The sequence below is a fragment of the Podarcis erhardii genome (genome assembly GCF_964252035.2).
Source record: "Podarcis erhardii genome assembly, chromosome: 3".
In the NCBI taxonomy this organism is placed as follows: Eukaryota; Metazoa; Chordata; class Lepidosauria; order Squamata; family Lacertidae; genus Podarcis; species Podarcis erhardii.
In genome coordinates, this window is record NC_138507.1 from 1,713,426 (window position 1) to 1,730,662 (window position 17,237).

The 17,237-nt window shown below is 42.2% G+C and overlaps 1 protein-coding gene across 2 annotated transcripts in view; it reads left to right on the forward strand.

Annotated features, from left to right (window-relative positions):
- The window catches only part of CLIC5 (chloride intracellular channel 5), a 60,546-nt gene extending 47,148 nt beyond the window's left edge, over window positions 1-13,398 (forward strand). For both annotated transcript variants that reach the window (XM_081855664.1, XM_081855665.1), the window contains exons 5-6: window positions 8,953-9,134; window positions 11,960-13,398. In XM_081855664.1, the coding sequence (XP_081711790.1) occupies window positions 8,953-9,134; window positions 11,960-12,127 (350 nt within the window). In that variant the 3' untranslated portion in view covers window positions 12,128-13,398. The remainder of the gene's footprint in view (window positions 1-8,952; window positions 9,135-11,959) is intronic.
- The last annotated feature ends 3,839 nt before the right edge of the window (window positions 13,399-17,237 follow it).

The window sequence follows — 17,237 nt, forward strand, 5'->3', positions numbered from 1 at the left end:
TTTCTCCCTGTTAAAATTCATCTTGTTTGTTTTGGCCCAGTTCTCTAATCTGTCAAGGTCATTTTGAGGTGTGATCCTGTCCTCTGGGGTGTTAGCCACCCCTCCCAGTTTGGTGTCATCTGCAAATTTGATCAGGATGCCCTTGAGTCCATCATCCAAGTCGTTGATAAAGATGTTGAATAAGACCGGGCCCAAGACAGAACCCTGTGGCACCCCACTAGTCACTCTTCTCCAGGATGAAGAGGAACCATTGATGAGCACCCTTTGGGTTCGGTCAGACAGCCAGTTACAAATCCACTGAGTGGTAGCATAGTCAAGACCGCATTTTACCAGCTTCTTTACAAGAATATCATGGGGCACCTTGTCAAATGCCTTGTTGAAATCAAGGTAGGTTACATCCATTTGGTCCTAAAAGTCTATAAATTGTATCCCAGATATTGCTTCACCCTGCAATTTTTAGGATCTCAGTAATTTCACCCCCAATTATATTACCTACATGGAAACTTTTAAGAATTTGATAAATACCTTTAATGGGAGTATCTTTTCATGTCTGATTTAATAAGGGCTCCCCCCCCCCAGCTGGAACTCAGTTCTGGCCTCTCTCAGTTTGGTGCCATTGTCATTATAAGAGAACAAGGGTTCATGGTGAGTTTTGGCACCTCTTGTTCTAGAAAAAATCAGATGATTTAATGTTTAAAAATTATAATTATTTGATTCAATTCTACCTGCATGCAAAGAGGAAAATAAATTTCAGAGCAGTTTGTAAGGAGCAATTGTTATATTTTATTATTACAACTTTATTTATATGTTGCCTTATACTCAAAAGGCTCAGTGTGACTTACAAAGTAAAAAAAAAGGTTAAAAACTTACAACAGCAATAACAATTAAAATAACCATTGCAAGTGATCACAAGGAGCCTCTCTCCAGGTATACTTTTCCTGGTTGCCATTCTGAGGTGAGTGCTGGACTAGGTGGGTCTTAGATCTCAGTTATATTTATATGTACGGATTACTCCGTTGAGGAGTGGAAAGAGGGGAAGGAACCCCCAAGTAAACCAAGGTGTGTCTGTGCACATGTGCTCCGTAACGGAAGCGCTTTCTGCTGGGTGCTGGTGCCAACTTAGTTCTCTCTTTTTTTGAAAAAATATATATATATATTTTATTCATTTTCAAAACATTTTTATACAATCAATTCACATTTTATCACACATTCATCAATTTTTGACTTCCCTCAGTTTCTCTGCCAATCTTTCGTTTAAATTTATATTGTTAATGCATTTCTAAACTTATTATTGCCTTTAAAAATCACCTCTCCCTTCTTACTCTCTTTTCTTAATTTTTCACAGAGTCTCTTGAAAACCAACAAGCGTTATCTGTACATCACATATGCTTTTCAGATATTCTGTAAATCTCCCCCAGTCCTCGATGAACTTTTGGTCTCTCTGGTATCGAATCTTCCCTGTTAGTTTGTCCAATTCTGCGTATTCAGTCAATTTCGTTCTCCATTCTTCCACCGTTGGAATTTCTTTCTGCTTCCATCTTTGCGCCAGAAGTATTCTTGCTGCTGTTACTCCGTATTGGAAAAGTTTACAATCTTTCTTATTAATTTCATTACCGACCAATCCTAGTAAGAAGGCCTCCAGTTTCTTAACAAACGTATATTTCAACATATTTTTCAATTCATTGTATATCATTTCCCAGAAGCCTTTCACCCTTTTACACTCCCACCACATATGATAGAAAGTTCCTTCTTTTTCTTTACATTTCCAACACTTATTGCATGTTTTATACATTTTAGCCAGTTTTACTGGCGTTATATACCATTTTCATTATATTTTCCTTCAACGCAGTACAGGCTGTAAATTTTAACCTCTCATTCCATAATTTCATCCAATCATCATATTGTATATTATACCCAAAATCTCTGGCCCAATGTATCATTACCGATTTGACCTCTTCATCTTTTGTATGCCATTCCAGCAACATTTTATACATTTTGGACAAATTTTTATACTCATTATTCAATACTTCTGTTTGATATTTTGATTCTTTTTCTTCATATCCACGCTCTTTACAATCTTTTTTGAACATTTCATTGACCTGATAATAATGCAACCAATCATAAACAAATTCTTTCACATCTTCATAAGATTTCATTTTCCATTTTCCCACCTCTCTTACTATCAATTCTCCATATGTTATTCATCTCCCCCTCATATTAATCTTTTTCACACTCATCACTTCTAGTGGTGAAATCCAGTGGGGGAGTCTTGGTTCAAGCAAATTTTTATACCTCTCCCATACCTCTATCAGCGATCTTCGGGAGATGTGGTTTTCAAACCCTTTATGAATTTTCTTCTTTTCATACCATAAATATGCATGCCAACCAAATCTATTATCAAATCCTTCTAAGTCCAACAACTCCCCATTCTCTAGTTTAATCCATTCCTTTAACCAACAGAGGCATGATGCTTCATAATATAATTTCAAGTCTGGCAGAGCGAAGCCGCCTCTTTCTTTCGCATCAGTTAGTAACTTAAACTGAATCCTTGGCTTCTTGCCCTGTCAGATATATCTTGAAATTGTTTTTTGCCATTCTTTAAATACTAATGCCCCCTTGATTACCGGTAGTGATTGAAATAAAAATAACATCTTTGGCAGCACACTCATCTTAATCGTAGATATTCTCCCCCAAAAAGATAATTTCAATTTTCCCCACACCTCCAGATCCCATTTTATTCCATTCCAAACAGGTAAGTAATTGTTTTGAAACAAATCAATATTCTTGGGAGTTAACCATATTCCTAAATACTTCACTTTATTCACCACTTCAATCCCTGTCTGTTGTTGCATTACCTCTATTAGTTCTTGATTCATATTTTTAGCAATAATTTTGGTCTTTCTTTTATTTAAGTAAAATCCTGCAACTTGACCAAATTGATCTATTCCTTCTAAAATTCTTTTAACACTTCCTGCTGGTTCTTCTACCGTTATTACCAGTTCGTCCGCAAACGCTTTGACTTTATATTCATTTTTTCCTACAGACACCCCTTTTATTTCTTCATTTTTCGGTGCCAACTTAGTTCTCAAGCTGACTTCTCATGGTCTCCACTCGAGATCTGTATGGCTTCAGCACAGAGACTCCTGAAGCTGCCATCCAAAGCAAGATTAGCCAAGGGTACAAAACCTGCCCCATGGCAAAAACAATATCTAGATGATCAGTTTACTTGCTGAAGATGAATTTATATAGAAAATTAAGGGGGTTGAAATTTGCATTAGGGTATTACTTGTCCAGATTATGTGAAGTTTAACTAAGATGTGGTCTTTAAATCAGACTGCCTAATGAAGCGGAATGGTTTGATTTTGTTGTATTTTACCTTAATTTTCTGTTCCAAAGTAGTGGGAACAAACCAGAAAAATGCAATAGACCTCATGCAATATGCTATGAATCTGGAAGTGATCAAGAAAGGTGGTGTGTGTGTGTTTTAAGGAAAAATAAATCTCAGATTGTTTGTGTGAGACTGAATATTTATGTACAGTTTCCCCCTTTCACTCATTGCATATTTCATCCAATTCATTTGTGTGTGTTATGGGATAAATCTTGTGTGGGTGGAAAAGAGCAGTAAAAAGAAAAGGCATCAATCAGTGGCCAAAGGTAGCAGCAGTCACGATTCATTTTGTACACAGGTCATAGTTTGTTAAACATGCCTCCGCATGACAATTAAGCAGCTTGCAGGTTTACAGAGGTCATTTTGGGGTGGCTTCATATTGCAGCCTGAAAGGAAGTCTGCTTGCCTTAGGAAAAAAGAGAGCTCTGAAGCATTGTCAGGAAGGCTTCAGCCATTCCCATATGTGGCTGCATGAACTACTTTCCCTCATAACTAGTAAGGAGTTACATAATGGAGGCAGAAAAGTGGCTTCTGTTCTCAAGAACTGTTGGGTCATTGCCTGGAAAGGTATTCTTGTTGGTCCATGATGTTTCCATCCAGCCCTGTCCATCAAATGGTTAACACGGAGGTCCAGACCCTCAAGGCAATGAGTAGCTTTGGGCCAGTTATTCTCTCTCACCCTCTCCTACCTTACAAGGTTATTGTGAAGATAAAATGAATTGTACGGGTGGGCCTCTGTTTTGCACGCTGCCCTGAGGAAAGGGTGGGATAGAAAATAAAAGAATGGATCAGGCCAGTCAGAACAAAAACACCTTTGGCTGCTTCCGGAAGGTCTTCAGGCTGAAAAGAGAGGCCTCCCTGGCAAGGAGCTCTTGCCACCAAGGAGCCCTGAAGATCCTTAAAATGGGCTCATAGGACGGAATGTGGTCTTTCAGGGAACCTGCTCTCAAGCCATTTGGGGCTTTGTAGGTTATACTTAGTTATTTGGATTGTACCTAGAAACAGATGGGTAGGAAGCCTGCCGTGCTGGAGTCAGGCTAAGACCCTCCCAGGCAGTTGAATGGTTGCAGCGTTCTGAAATTTCTGGACATTTTTCAGACATTCACACAGAGTGTGTTACAGTCCAAATAAGATGCAATTAAGTTGTATTGCCTCACCATAGCCAGATCGGACATCTCTACACCACTGCTCCCACACTGCCAGTTTGTTTCATTCCTCCTCCCTGGTCCTTTTACATGCCTTTCTTCCTCTCATAACAGCGTCCCTTTCTTATTCCATTCCTTTTTATATTCTCTCTCTCTCTAATAAATGTTCCCCTTTTATGTCCAATTTCCTTTAACAAGTCCTCCAGCCTTCCCTCTCCCCACCAAAAAAAGGCTCTGGCAAAACTAGGGGGGCAGGCAAGCAAGGGAGAGAGTCCCTGGGCAGACTGTGGGGCCCTGGGTGCTGCTGCCCCCCCTAAAGTGGCCCAAGGTTCAGTGGCAGGGATGCACTGCTCTATCCTGCATGATTTTTTTTTTGGGGGGGGGATATGGGTCTGTCTTATGCAAATGTCTGAATAGCTGTGCAAGATACAGTTAATATAATTGGAGGCTTGGTGTCTAGTTCCCGGAATAGTGTTGCCGTCATAAAAACACTGCTGTTTCTCTAAAATGGGAATGGCCAGTTGGCGACATGGGGCCAGACTCATCTCCAAAAGCAAATTTTATCTGCCTCTTCAGTCGCACACCAAATTGTGAAAATTATGAAATCTTTACATTTTGAAAAAAGTTACTCGCCGGCAGTATTTTTCTTCTGTATTTTATATGCAACGCCTGAGCAGGTGTGCCCCATAGCTTTAGAAACCTTGAACACTGGGTGTTTTCATCTCTATTGTGGAGCCAGAGAACAGGTGAGGGCGAAGGAGTCAGACTTGCGTGGAGAAATTTGCACCGTCAGGAGATCAGAGAGGCTCCCAAGAAGGCAGGTGCTGGCCATGCTTCTTCTAAGAGACAGAATACAAGCCATGCTCTCCATTTCCTCTCCACCACCTCCTCAAATGAGAAATAGGAAGCAGATGGGCAAGTGCAGGCAAGCCTATCTGAAGACGGCCACCACTGAAAAATAGATGGTTGAGCCAGGATTTCAAAAATCCAATTGAGTTAAATTAAGTAAATAACTTGATTTTGAATAGGACAGTAAAACAATATTATTCTTTGCTTACCGTGCAAGGAAAACCTTTTATTCAATCGGTGTTAATAGGTTCGAAAAAGAAAAGGGAATTCTCCATATTTCCAGGGCTGCCCTAATAATAGTGTTCTATGCACCCTGCCAATATTGTCATTTCAGTGTGGCTTGCATAGAAAAATGCAGCCGAAGGAGATTAGTCGGGCAGTAGAATATCAAGTGCAAAAATTAAATTTAGGGTTTATTAAATTAGAGATAGTAACACTTTTGTCTGAGAAATGGCAACACTTCAATCACTTTATATCACTGCTTTAAAATATGATAAATGGGCCCTTGTTCTGGTGTGTGTTATAGTTCCTTAAAAGGCCTGCTTTTGTGCATGGCTCCTTGCCAGCCTTGAACACAAGCCTTCCAGAGTTGCCCAAGTCAGAGGGGGAGATGTTCCAGGAGGGGAGGACGTGGAAAAGACCCTTTCCCACCACCACCTCCAGGAAGACAAAGCTGACAGCCCAATGGCACCTCTTGGGGGAAGAACTTTCATAGGGCACTGGACCAGCCGGTTCACCCTAATGCCTTTGAAGACCTGAAGAAATAAGTTTTTGTCATCCCCCCCCTTTGTACTTGTGCACCTTCCCTGACAGGTTAAGGCCAGGAGATGTCATTGAATCCCATGGAATTCAGTTGTGACGTGGATTGATTCCTCAACCTGATTCCACCAATATATGATTCATTTCCAGTCATTGGGATACAGAGTTTCATTCACAATTTTCCCAACATGCTGCCCCTTGCCCGCCCCTGGTCTTCCCTGTCATCTCTCTCAGCCCTGAAGCATAAATATTTACAATTTAAATCTAAAAGAAGAACATGGTAAGAGATCATGTGTTGTAGCAGGAAACGGGTTGCTGGGCATTTTCATTAAAGTGATTTCAGCAGAACCAATGCAAAGGGGCAACTTTGGAAGTAGGAAAAGTAGAGCCATTGAGCAGAAACAACATATTCTCAAATTTTAGAAATGGAAAAGAGAAGAGAGTTGTGATGATAGGCAGCTTGGGAATAAGGATCTAATGACAGCTTATGTAAGGCAGGTAATATGCCTATAAGATCTACCTGTGCAAGACAATAAAACATTTATTGGTATAAATAATCTTATTAACATATCCTGGTGCTTTAACCTTAAGTATTACTGTCAGTTCTTCAATATACAAAAGACTCCGTAAGTGTATTTAAGAGGGGGAAGTTATAAGTTTAAATCAAAAGGGATTTGCACTGTATGGGAACGGCACTGTTCATTGATATCTTCATTCTCAGTCTCCACTTTCTCTCCCCTTCTCTTGCCATACAGCTAAGGTTGCAATCAGCCCCATCCCTCCCTCCCTCTCATTTATCAATCAGCCTTGGCTAGTGATGTAATCTGTGATGCTGTCTCACTTTGTTCATTTTCTGTGAATTATTCAGCCCATCTCACTTTGCAGCTTGTTCACTTTTGAAATTTTGATGTTCTTTCATAAGATTCCATAATTGGTTTTGAAAACTTCAATGTGTGTTTCATCACATTAATTCCAGCCATATAACAGATAACATATTTCTGTTTGTGTAATTTTGCTTAATTTTACTATGATCTATGTTTATGTGGAAAGGAGATTACCTGTGGAAAGGGGTGCCAACCACTTTTATTATTATGAAAACGGGTTTTACAAATATATCATTTTGTGAATAATATAGTTCACAGCAGCATCATTTCTCGAATGCTCCTGGAATCTTGCTCAATGTGTGCTTGCTTTGATGAGAGCATGAAATAGAGAATTATGTGGCATTTTATAAACAATTTTTTAAAAGATGAACTTCACATTTTTAGCTTTGACTTACAGCAGCAGGACTTTGTGGGGTTTGCCAGATCATTTGAGGGGGGCTCAGCCCTCTCCCCCTGGACAATTTAGCAAAAGCTCTACCTCCCTCACTCTGGCCCTCTGGCTTTTGGGGAAGTTTTTATAAGGTAAAAAATAACAGCCTCTTGGTTTTTTTTATTTTTTAGTATAGGTAAGTTCTGTCATTTATAGCTTGGATCCCCCCCCCCCAAAAAAACCAACAGAGATTCTCTGTGTTTGTAAAGCTTGATCATAGCTTTTGTCTGTTAGTCAACTAAAGGTTCAGTTGTAACTGCAATGCGTTATACACAGGTCTGCCTCTGGAGACAGTTCGGAAACTTCAGCTGGTGCAGAATTCAGCAGCCAGGCTGCTCACCAGGAACACATGACACCGATCCTGGCCTGACTGCACTGGCTGCCAGTTAGTTCCCAGGTCCAATTCAAAGGGCTGGTTTTGACCTATAAAGCTTTAAATGGCTCAGAACTGCAATACCTCAAGGACTGCCTCTCTCCATATAAACCACAATCATCCTCTGAGGCCCTCCTTTGTGTGCCGAAGTCCAGAAGGTGGCAACAGGAGAACGGGGCCTTTTCAGTAGTGGTTCCCCATTTGTGGAATGCTCTCCCTAGGGAGATTCACCTGGCACCTTCATTTTACATATTTAGGCACAAGGCAAAAAAGTTCCTCCTCAACCATGTCTTTGGCTGATTAATATTATGCAGCCTTTAAAATGTGTTTGTGAGAGGGGGGAATTTAAATTTGATAAATCATAATCATCATCAAAATCTACTGAATATACACTGTGCAGCAAAATCCTAATTGCAATTACTCAGAAGTAAGTCCTATTGAGTTTAATGGGATTTATTCCTAGGTAAATGTGCATAGTATTGAACCTTAGCCCCCGTTTGTGTGTTGTTGACTCCCCATGACTCTTTCATAGCATTTGATTTTGTTGTCAGATTACCCGTCTGATATATTCTAAGTTCCTGGTCATGCAAGGCTGGGCCGCTTGGCATCACAGACCCCTCTTCGAATTGTCTGAATGTTGTGAAGGCAAAGATACTGAACTAAGTTTTCAATACTTTTTAAAAGTGGCACAGAGATTTTTATAATTGCAAAGTTTTAGAAGGAGAGAGAATGGCTGGAGCAGAGAGATGAGATTCATTCTGCATTTTGGGGAATGTCCAAAAATAACAGTGCCATGATGAAGCGCCAAGCCAACAGCAGGCTTGTGATTGCTCTGTATGAGACCAGAAGCTCAATGTAATAGTCCCAAGTATCCCAAAATTGCTCTAAGGTTTCCAGGGTGATGTGTAGAAGATAGGATTTTGGACTTTCCTTTTCTTTTGTCTGTCCCACAGCAGTCTTTATTAGTGAAGACTAGGATTCATCACCCCAACAGTACATAGGCCAGACACACAACTTTCACAAGCTTTGCCAGCAGACGAGGTCCAAAGTTTTCTGCATATGGCCGTGAACCTTATGGAAATTCTGTTTTATTTACTCTTCTCTTTATTTGTTTCTTGACACAGGCCTGGAGAGAGGTTTAACAAAAGCTTTGAAGAAACTGGATGACTATCTGAGAAATCCTTTACCTGAAGAGATAGATGCAAGTAGCACAGAGGTGGAGAAAGTGTCGAAACGCAAGTTCTTGGATGGGGATGAGCTGACTCTTGCCGACTGCAACCTTCTGCCCAAACTTCATGTTGTCAAGGTGAAAATAATTTGTCTTCAGAACAGGCACCTCTTTGCCACCATTCCTCTCATGGTTTTACATGCTTTGCATTTCCCTGAGCAGTGAGAAACCTAGGAGAAGGAGCCCTACATAAACCTTTGGATGAGAGGGAGATCACTGCAGCCTTTGGTGACTTGTCTTATTTACAAAAGTACCAGCAGAGCACACTGCAAACACGGCAGATTGCTCAAGCTGGCAGCATAACTGCTAAACCTACATGAGATCCCCAGGTTCCCTGCCCAAGATTCACAGGTGGGGACCTCCAAGCCACCTCCAGACATGCTAAGTTCACAGCTGATGCTGCTCAAATTCAGTAAGCAGCCTCCATGACTTCTGCCTACACAGGCAGACTGCATCCTGTAGGAAGATTTCCCCTTGAGAAAATATCTTCACCATTGAGCCCATTAAGGAATACCAGCTGATCGCTCTTGATAATTAACAAGCAATCAGCTTTGCAAAGGATGGTCAGCAGTTCCTTGGTGCTCTGACCACACTTATCTTTCAGTGTCTTACTACTCTGCAGTATCTTTTCAATCAGCAGGATCAGTAGAAACCCAATACACTTCTGGTACTCGGGGTCAGGTCAAAATTTGGATGCCAGCAACATAAAAACCAAAAGGGCACTTCTAACTGAATCAACATGGCACGCGGTCTAAACATACCCAGCTCCCTCAGAAGTCTTGGTTTCCAGACCCTTGACCATCTTGATCGCCCTTGTTTCAGCTTGTCAGTATCCTTCTTAAATTGTGGTGCCGAGAACTGGACATAGCATTCCAGGTGTGGTGTGGTGTGGTGTGGTGTGGTGTGGTGTGGTGTGGTGTGGTGTGGTGTGGTCTGGCCGCAGCAGAATAAAGTGGCACTAGGACTTCCCTTGATCTGGACACTGGACTTCTGTAGATGCAGCCTAGAATAGCATTAGCTCCCCCCCTTTTTTTTTCTTTTGCTGCATCACACTGTTGACTCATGTGAAGCTTGTGGTCCACCAAGACCCCTAGATCCTTTTCACATGTACTGCTAGTAAGCCAGCTGTAAGCCACATTAAGCCTTATATTTGTGCCTCTAGTTCTTCATACCTAAGTGCATAACCTGACATTTGTCCCCACTGAAATTCCGTTTTTTAGTTTGGGCCTGGTTCTGCAACCTATTAAGGTCATTTTGAATCCTGATTCTGTCTTCTGCAGCATTAGTTGCTTCTCCTAGGTTTGTGTTGTCTGCAAATTTGATGAGCATCCCCTCAATTCCAAATCCACCTAACAGTTTCCTCATTCAACCAACATTTTGCCAGCTTCCTCGTATGATGGAACTTGCTTGTTCTTCCTCTTGCTTTGAACATAGCCAAAGAAAGCTTTTTTAAAAAAATCTCTCTTGCAAGTGGGACCTTGTTTTGAGCTTTGGCCCACCTGAGCTCCCCACCGCAACTGTTCGCTTCTTGTGTATACGCCTCCTTTGTGCTTTCCCCTTTCTTCCATTTCATATATACACCCTTCTTAAATCTAAGCTCATCTATAAGCTCCTTATGCATCCACACTGGTATCTTTAGATGCCTCCCACTTTTCTTTCTTGTTGGAATTATCTGCATTTAGGCCTTCAATATTTCTCCTTTAAGAAACTCCCATCCATCTTGGACTCCCTTCTCTTTGAGTATTTCTGACCATGGGATCTCACCCAGTAGCTCCTTCAGCTTTTTGAAATTGGCCTTCTTAAATTCTTTTCTCCTGCCTCTGTATCATGAAACCCAGGAGGACATGATCACTTCCTCCCAAGTTTCCCAGTACTTCCACTTGCATGGCAAGGCCCCGGGTCCCACAGTTCCCTTATATAATAAACACACATGGACATGGATAATTTAGGTTAATGGGCTAAAATAGGGCACAACTTTATTGGTTACAGATGTGAGCAATTTGACTTAGGCATTGGGTAAGACCAGGCTATATCCTGACTCCTGTCCATCTGCAAGGAGTCACACTAAGGGTAGACATATGTCAAATTGGGGCGTCCCCAATGGGTCGTGGCATGGCCCTAGCCCATGGATCCTTTTAACAGGATGCCCTTATTGAGGAGGGGCAGGCAGAGGTTACAACCTCCCCTCCCATCACAAAGGCTTACCTCACAAAGTTGTGACAATTGCTACGAGGTAGGTGAAACCCAAATGGCTGGTGCCAATTTGCCAAGTGGAAAAATTCCTACCTGGCCCCAACAACATGGCAGCCAACCTTAGTCCATAGCAAAGTCGATGTCATAGCAACGCATAAAAAGAAGGTGGGTGGCCTGGGAAATCTGGCAAGGAGGTGAAAGGACACGCCGTAGTTTAAACGGCAAGTGGTCACACCCCAGCTGTGCCAATTGGTCAGCTGGGGGGCGTGGCACGACCGGGAGTCACAGTGACGCGGGCAGCATCCCTCCACCCTCCTGGCAGGTCACTGGGAGGTCCCGGGTGCCCTCCTGCAACACCGCCCCCCAGGGAAGGGGAGCGGACTTCTCCAATTAGTTCTTCTGTTTGTGAGGACCAGGTCCAAACTAAATGATCCCCTTGATGCTTCTTCCAACTTCTGGGAAATGAAATTGTCAGCAAGACAATGGAGGAATTTGTTGGACCTTTCATTCTTGGCAGAGTCTGCGTTCCAACAGATAATGGTTAAAGTCTCCCATGACTATTTTATCTTGTAGGGCCATCCAAGATCTCCCAATCTCACAAGATCTTGGACAGCGGGGGGGGGGGCAGTTTTGTCCATATGTTACAAAACTTATTAATAATATTCAAGTATTAAAAGCAGGGTTTTTTTGGGGGGGGGTCTTCATTCTAGATTGTAACGAAGAAATATCGAAACTATGAGTTTCCAGCAGAAATGACGGGACTTTGGCGATACCTGAAAAATGCTTATGCTCGGGATGAATTCATCAACACTTGTGCTGCGGACAAAGAAATTGAAATAGCTTATGCTGATGTAGCCAAACGGCTCAGTAAATTCTAATCAAAATCTATTTCACTGGATGACTGGAAATAAACTTATCTGTTCCCTCGAGAAAATGCAAGGTGGCAGTGCAGAAGAGGAAACATTACTTCTGAAATGTGTACTAATTCGCTGGAACAAATTTTATCATTTATGACCAGTGTTTTGAAATCACCATGCTTGATTAAATAGCCTCCTGCTAACAGTACATTCTATAGCTAGAAATTTCAAAGTTAAGTAGAACATGAATGTAAAGAAATATTTGGGTTTGGGGTATTTCTACCTTTTTTCATGGACCCTTGATGTGTTCTATTTAAAAATACACCGTCAATAGCATTGGAGGGAAAATAGGACTGACAGTAAGAAAGGGGACATTGTCGTGCGGGGAGCATAACTTTAGGGAATTGGAAGCATCTTTCGAAGCATGTCCTGCCCTCCTAGAGCAAGGAGACAGTTCTGAGAGAAGTCTCTTGCTGGTGAGGAAGCCTGAGTGAATGCTGGCGCAGGATGCAGACTTGCTCAGCAGAGGCCCCAGCAGTGGGGAAATAGTGAATGCAATAACTTTGTCTACATGTATGATTCAAGGATATTTGGAGGAGCAATGGTAATACAAAAACAGTGTAGGTAATATTGAAAAGAAACTCGATAATACTGTGATGGAATTTAGATATAGATATAGATATATATATATATATTGAACGGCTCTTCTCAGCTAACTCACAATCTATTTTATCCTTTCGAACATCTCAGCATGTTAAGAAAAAAAGAAGACACATGCAACAGAAATCTGATTCCTCATATGAATGGATAAGAAATGGAGTTCATTGTCTATTCCTAAGTCGTCATTTGGTCTAGAAATCCTGAAAACAGCAGTTTGTTTTTTTAAAAAGTTATTCCCCACTGCCAACACTTGGTTGAAGTTTGGCAGGTATATAACTGCTTCCGAGAGTTGGTGGGTTTCTTTGTGCTGACAGAGGGTAACATCCAATTGTAACTTCCCCCTGGGCAGCAGATTCCCCTACATTCTCTCCTACAGCTCCCTGCGTGCTCTTAAAAACTATTGTGGGGGTTGAAGGACCCTCCAGAGCAGATTGGGTGGGGGGGACAGGGGTGAGGGGATGAGAAGCAGGGTTCAGAGGAAGGGAAATTCTGCTTTGTCTGTTGGCATGAAGTTGGACTTCACCTAAACTGATTTTATGAAATGGATTATTCTGTGCTCAATCTAGCCTTTGTATTAAGAGTTCTGCTTGAAGCCAATGGATATTTTGTTCCATAAATTACTTTAAAGCATTTATTTATTTATTTATTTATTTATTTATTTATTTATTTATTTATTAATTAATTTAGGTGTTTTAGCTCATATTTCCCAACATTTTGGAAGGCAAAAGGTTTGGCTCTGAATCATATAGAACAAGTCTGCAAGTAGGTTCAACAATGTGTTGCTGTTCTGCTTTTTTCTCCACTGCAGTTCCTTAAGCTACACCTTTTTAAAAAGAAAGAAAAGAAGGACACCCGCTGCTTGCAAAGAGAAGGCAAATATCACATTTTGCAATTGGGGTTCTTTAGCATTCCCTGGATCTATTTTGCAGAAACTGGGTTTGCATGGCGAGGTCCCAAACCATCCCGAGATGTAAGAATGAAACCAGTATTTTAGGTTAATGGGCTAAAAAAAGCCACAACTTTATTGGTTACAGAATGAGTGGTATTGGCTTAGGCACTGGAAGCGAACCGACTATATCTGACTCCTGCCCGTCTGCAGGGAGTCTCAGAAGGGTTAACCTCCAAGAGGAGGAGTCCTGCTGATGCACATCAACTAGGAACTCCGCCAGGGTCACTGCTAGGGGTCGTGCCATGGCCCAAGCCTCCAATCTGGGGTTCGAACAGAGACCACACCCCTCAGATTCCTTTAACGGAACACCCTTGAATTAGGAGGGGTAGGTGATGGCCACTACCACCCATCACTTCCAACCAAATACTCCAATGCCTAACCGCCAAACCTTACAAAGTTGTGACGATTTGCTACGAGGTAGGTGAAAAACCAAATGGCTGGTGCCAATTTGCCAAGTGGAAAAAATTCCTACCAGGCCCCTTGGACAGGCGACCAACTGAGATCCATAGTAAGGTCAAGGGATAAGGAGCCTGACCTGAGGGAGGGAGGGAGGGTGGGAGGGTGGCAAGCAGGAAGCAAAAGGGGGCGAGTGCTTGACCGCGGGCGATTTAAATAGCCCAAGCCATGCCCCCAGACCAACCGCATTGGTCGGTCCAAGGGATGATGTGGCCGAGGACCCCAATGGTGCAGAGGCTATCCTGCCTTGAGCGCATTGTGACCAACCTGCAACGACATCTCCCCGGGCACAGGAAATGGCTTTGTTGATAGCCATGCCTTGATTTCCCCCATGAAGCTAGCTGCTGTTATTCACGCAAGAATATATATATAGTCTGCCTATTTCCCTGTGATCTTATACTGTTCAAACTCCACTTCTTGTTATTTTTTGCAAATCCAACTATAGCATTTAAGTGGCACTACAGTTTTGGACCAAAACCTCTCATTCTCCTCCTTTCTAGCCTATGTCTTCCTCACTTTCAGAGCTTTCTTTCCTGAGAAATACTGAGGCCAATGTGCTTGCACTTTCATTTCCTTGGACACTTTTCCAACTTTGCCCACTAGCTGAAGCTTCTGACCACTTTACTTCCTCGTCTCGGCATAATGCCTGCACCCTTTCCAACACTGCATCAAATTTGTTGAGAGAATGGTAACAATTGTGTGATGCAATCCCACTAATTCAGCTTGCATTGAAGAAGTAAAAATGATTCAGGCATTCAGTTTTTGCAAATTCCAACATGACTAGGCCTGATAGAGATCAAAACATTTGTTATCCTTCAGATTTTGCACTTCTCCAAATTTTGAAGTGCACGTTTCAGATTAGAAATAAAGTATCAAAGTTTTAGAATGCATATTTTGAGAAAGTTATATAAATATGCAATTTAAACATATTAAATGCAAATTGGAAAGAATAAAATCCATGCATTAATGTGGAAATGGACTATAATTTTTATTAACAGGCCAATCAAATCACATTATTTCCAAATCGCATTAGTTCCAAATTATACAGCCAAATTTTTAAATTTTGTTGGGGGTACCCATACTTCAAGCTCTGAACGGGGGTCCAAGCATCACTTTTATTGCTGCTTTAATTAGACAGTTCTATCCAGTTCTATCCGGATAGTCTCTTTATTACTTTCTTCATCTTCTTGTTGTTATCGTATATTCCTTTCTTTGCGATCTCTGATAAAGTTCACAAGCGGGTTGAAAGCAAACATCTTCTGTGTGGGTTTTACACTCTCCAAAAATCATATCACATAGGGACAGCCGCCATTCCACACCTCCGTAAAGAATTCATCCTCAGTCTATCCATTAATTTTCCCAGGCTTTCCAAGTATATCCAAGGGCTCTGCCAGGTTTAGATCACATTCCAATCATCATTCACATTCCGATAATCCTGGTCCTCCTCCCCCCGTCTTTCTTAGACAAGCCTGTCTTAGCGAGACGCCATTTAAAACTGCATCATAAAATTTTCCTCCGTTCTCCGGTGTTTACCAATCGTCTCTTTGATCCATAATTCTCTCCACACAGTTCTTAAAATCCTGCTTGTGATTAATAAAATGCAACGATTCTTCTTTCTGGGGTGAAGGGTTATTAATACTCACATAAGGCAAAGAAAATAAAAGTTTTTTCCTCCACACCCCTTCCGTTTCACTCCAAACATACCAGTCTCTTAATGGTGGTTCATCACTTGATTTATTTGTCCCGCCCGTTGTTCCAGTCCCAGAGATCCATTAATCAGCAGTCTTAACTCCTGAACTTCGCTTAATGTATGTGCTTCAGCTTCTTTCCAATTATATATTTCCAATTATATTTTCGAGCTGAAGCGAACCAGTACGCTGATTGGAGAAAGCGTCAGGAAGAGCTGACTTCACCGAGGGCTTGTGCCAAGTGACCGGGCACCCCCTTCTTTCGATCCGGGGGTGCATTATGGACACCGCTGGCAAGGCATTCCCCCCATCTCCTTGGGGGGTCGGGAAGGCTGCATACTTCCCATAGCAGCCTCTTAATTACCTTGTGTGGGTCGGAGAGATGTTATTGTCAGCCATCTTCCAATGCGCCACCTGGTGGCCCCCGAAATAGACTGATCTTTCTGACCCTGCATAAGATCCCTAACAGTGAATTTATGGAGGAAGCAGGGGAAGCACGTGTCAGTCAGGGATCCCATCCCCACAGAGGCAGCCCTCTGGGCAAAGTCGCCTGCAGACCTGTGTCAGTAATCGACTAAACAACAACTATGTATTTATATACTGCCCTCGTAAAACATCAGGGTGATGTACAGGAATATTAAAACACAGGGACTATTGAAAAGCAGTACAGCAGTGAAAGCAGCAATGCATGGGAGGGGGGCACAACCAACACACCTTGGCATCCAGGGATGGGGCTGGTCCAGCAGTGCACAAGAAGCTTTTCATGCATTTACACGGGACGCCTAGAAGAAGTCTGTTGCTGGGAAAGGACTTGGATCCTGGTGTCTCCTATCTGTCTCCAGAGCTGGCTGCAAGACTTGTCGCGAGCAGGCACTTTCTGCCAGCACAGTAGCTAAGCCAGCCATAGCTCCAGCCCCGTTACTCCAGCACTGTATATTATAATATACAGGGATGCGAGTGGCACTGCGGTCTATACCACTGAGCCTCTTGGGCTTGCCAATCAGAAGGTTGGCAGTTCGAATCCCCGCAATGGGATGAGCTCCCATTGTTCTGTCCTGGCTTCTGCCAACCTAGCAGTTCGAAAGCATGCCAGGGCATGTAGAAAAATAGGTACTGCTGTGGTGGGAAGGCAAATGGCATTTCTGTGCCCTCTGGTTTCTGTCACAGTGCTCCATGTGCCAGAAGTGGTTTAGTCCTGCTGGCCGCATGACACAGAAAGCTGTCTGTGGACAAACGCCGGGCTTCTGGGCCTGAAGCGAGATGAGTGCCGCAACCCCTAGTCGCCTTTGACTGGACGGTTAAGTCCAGGGGTCCTTTACCTTATTTATTTATTTATTTATTTATTTATTTATTTAATTATATTGCATATTTTGTGTGC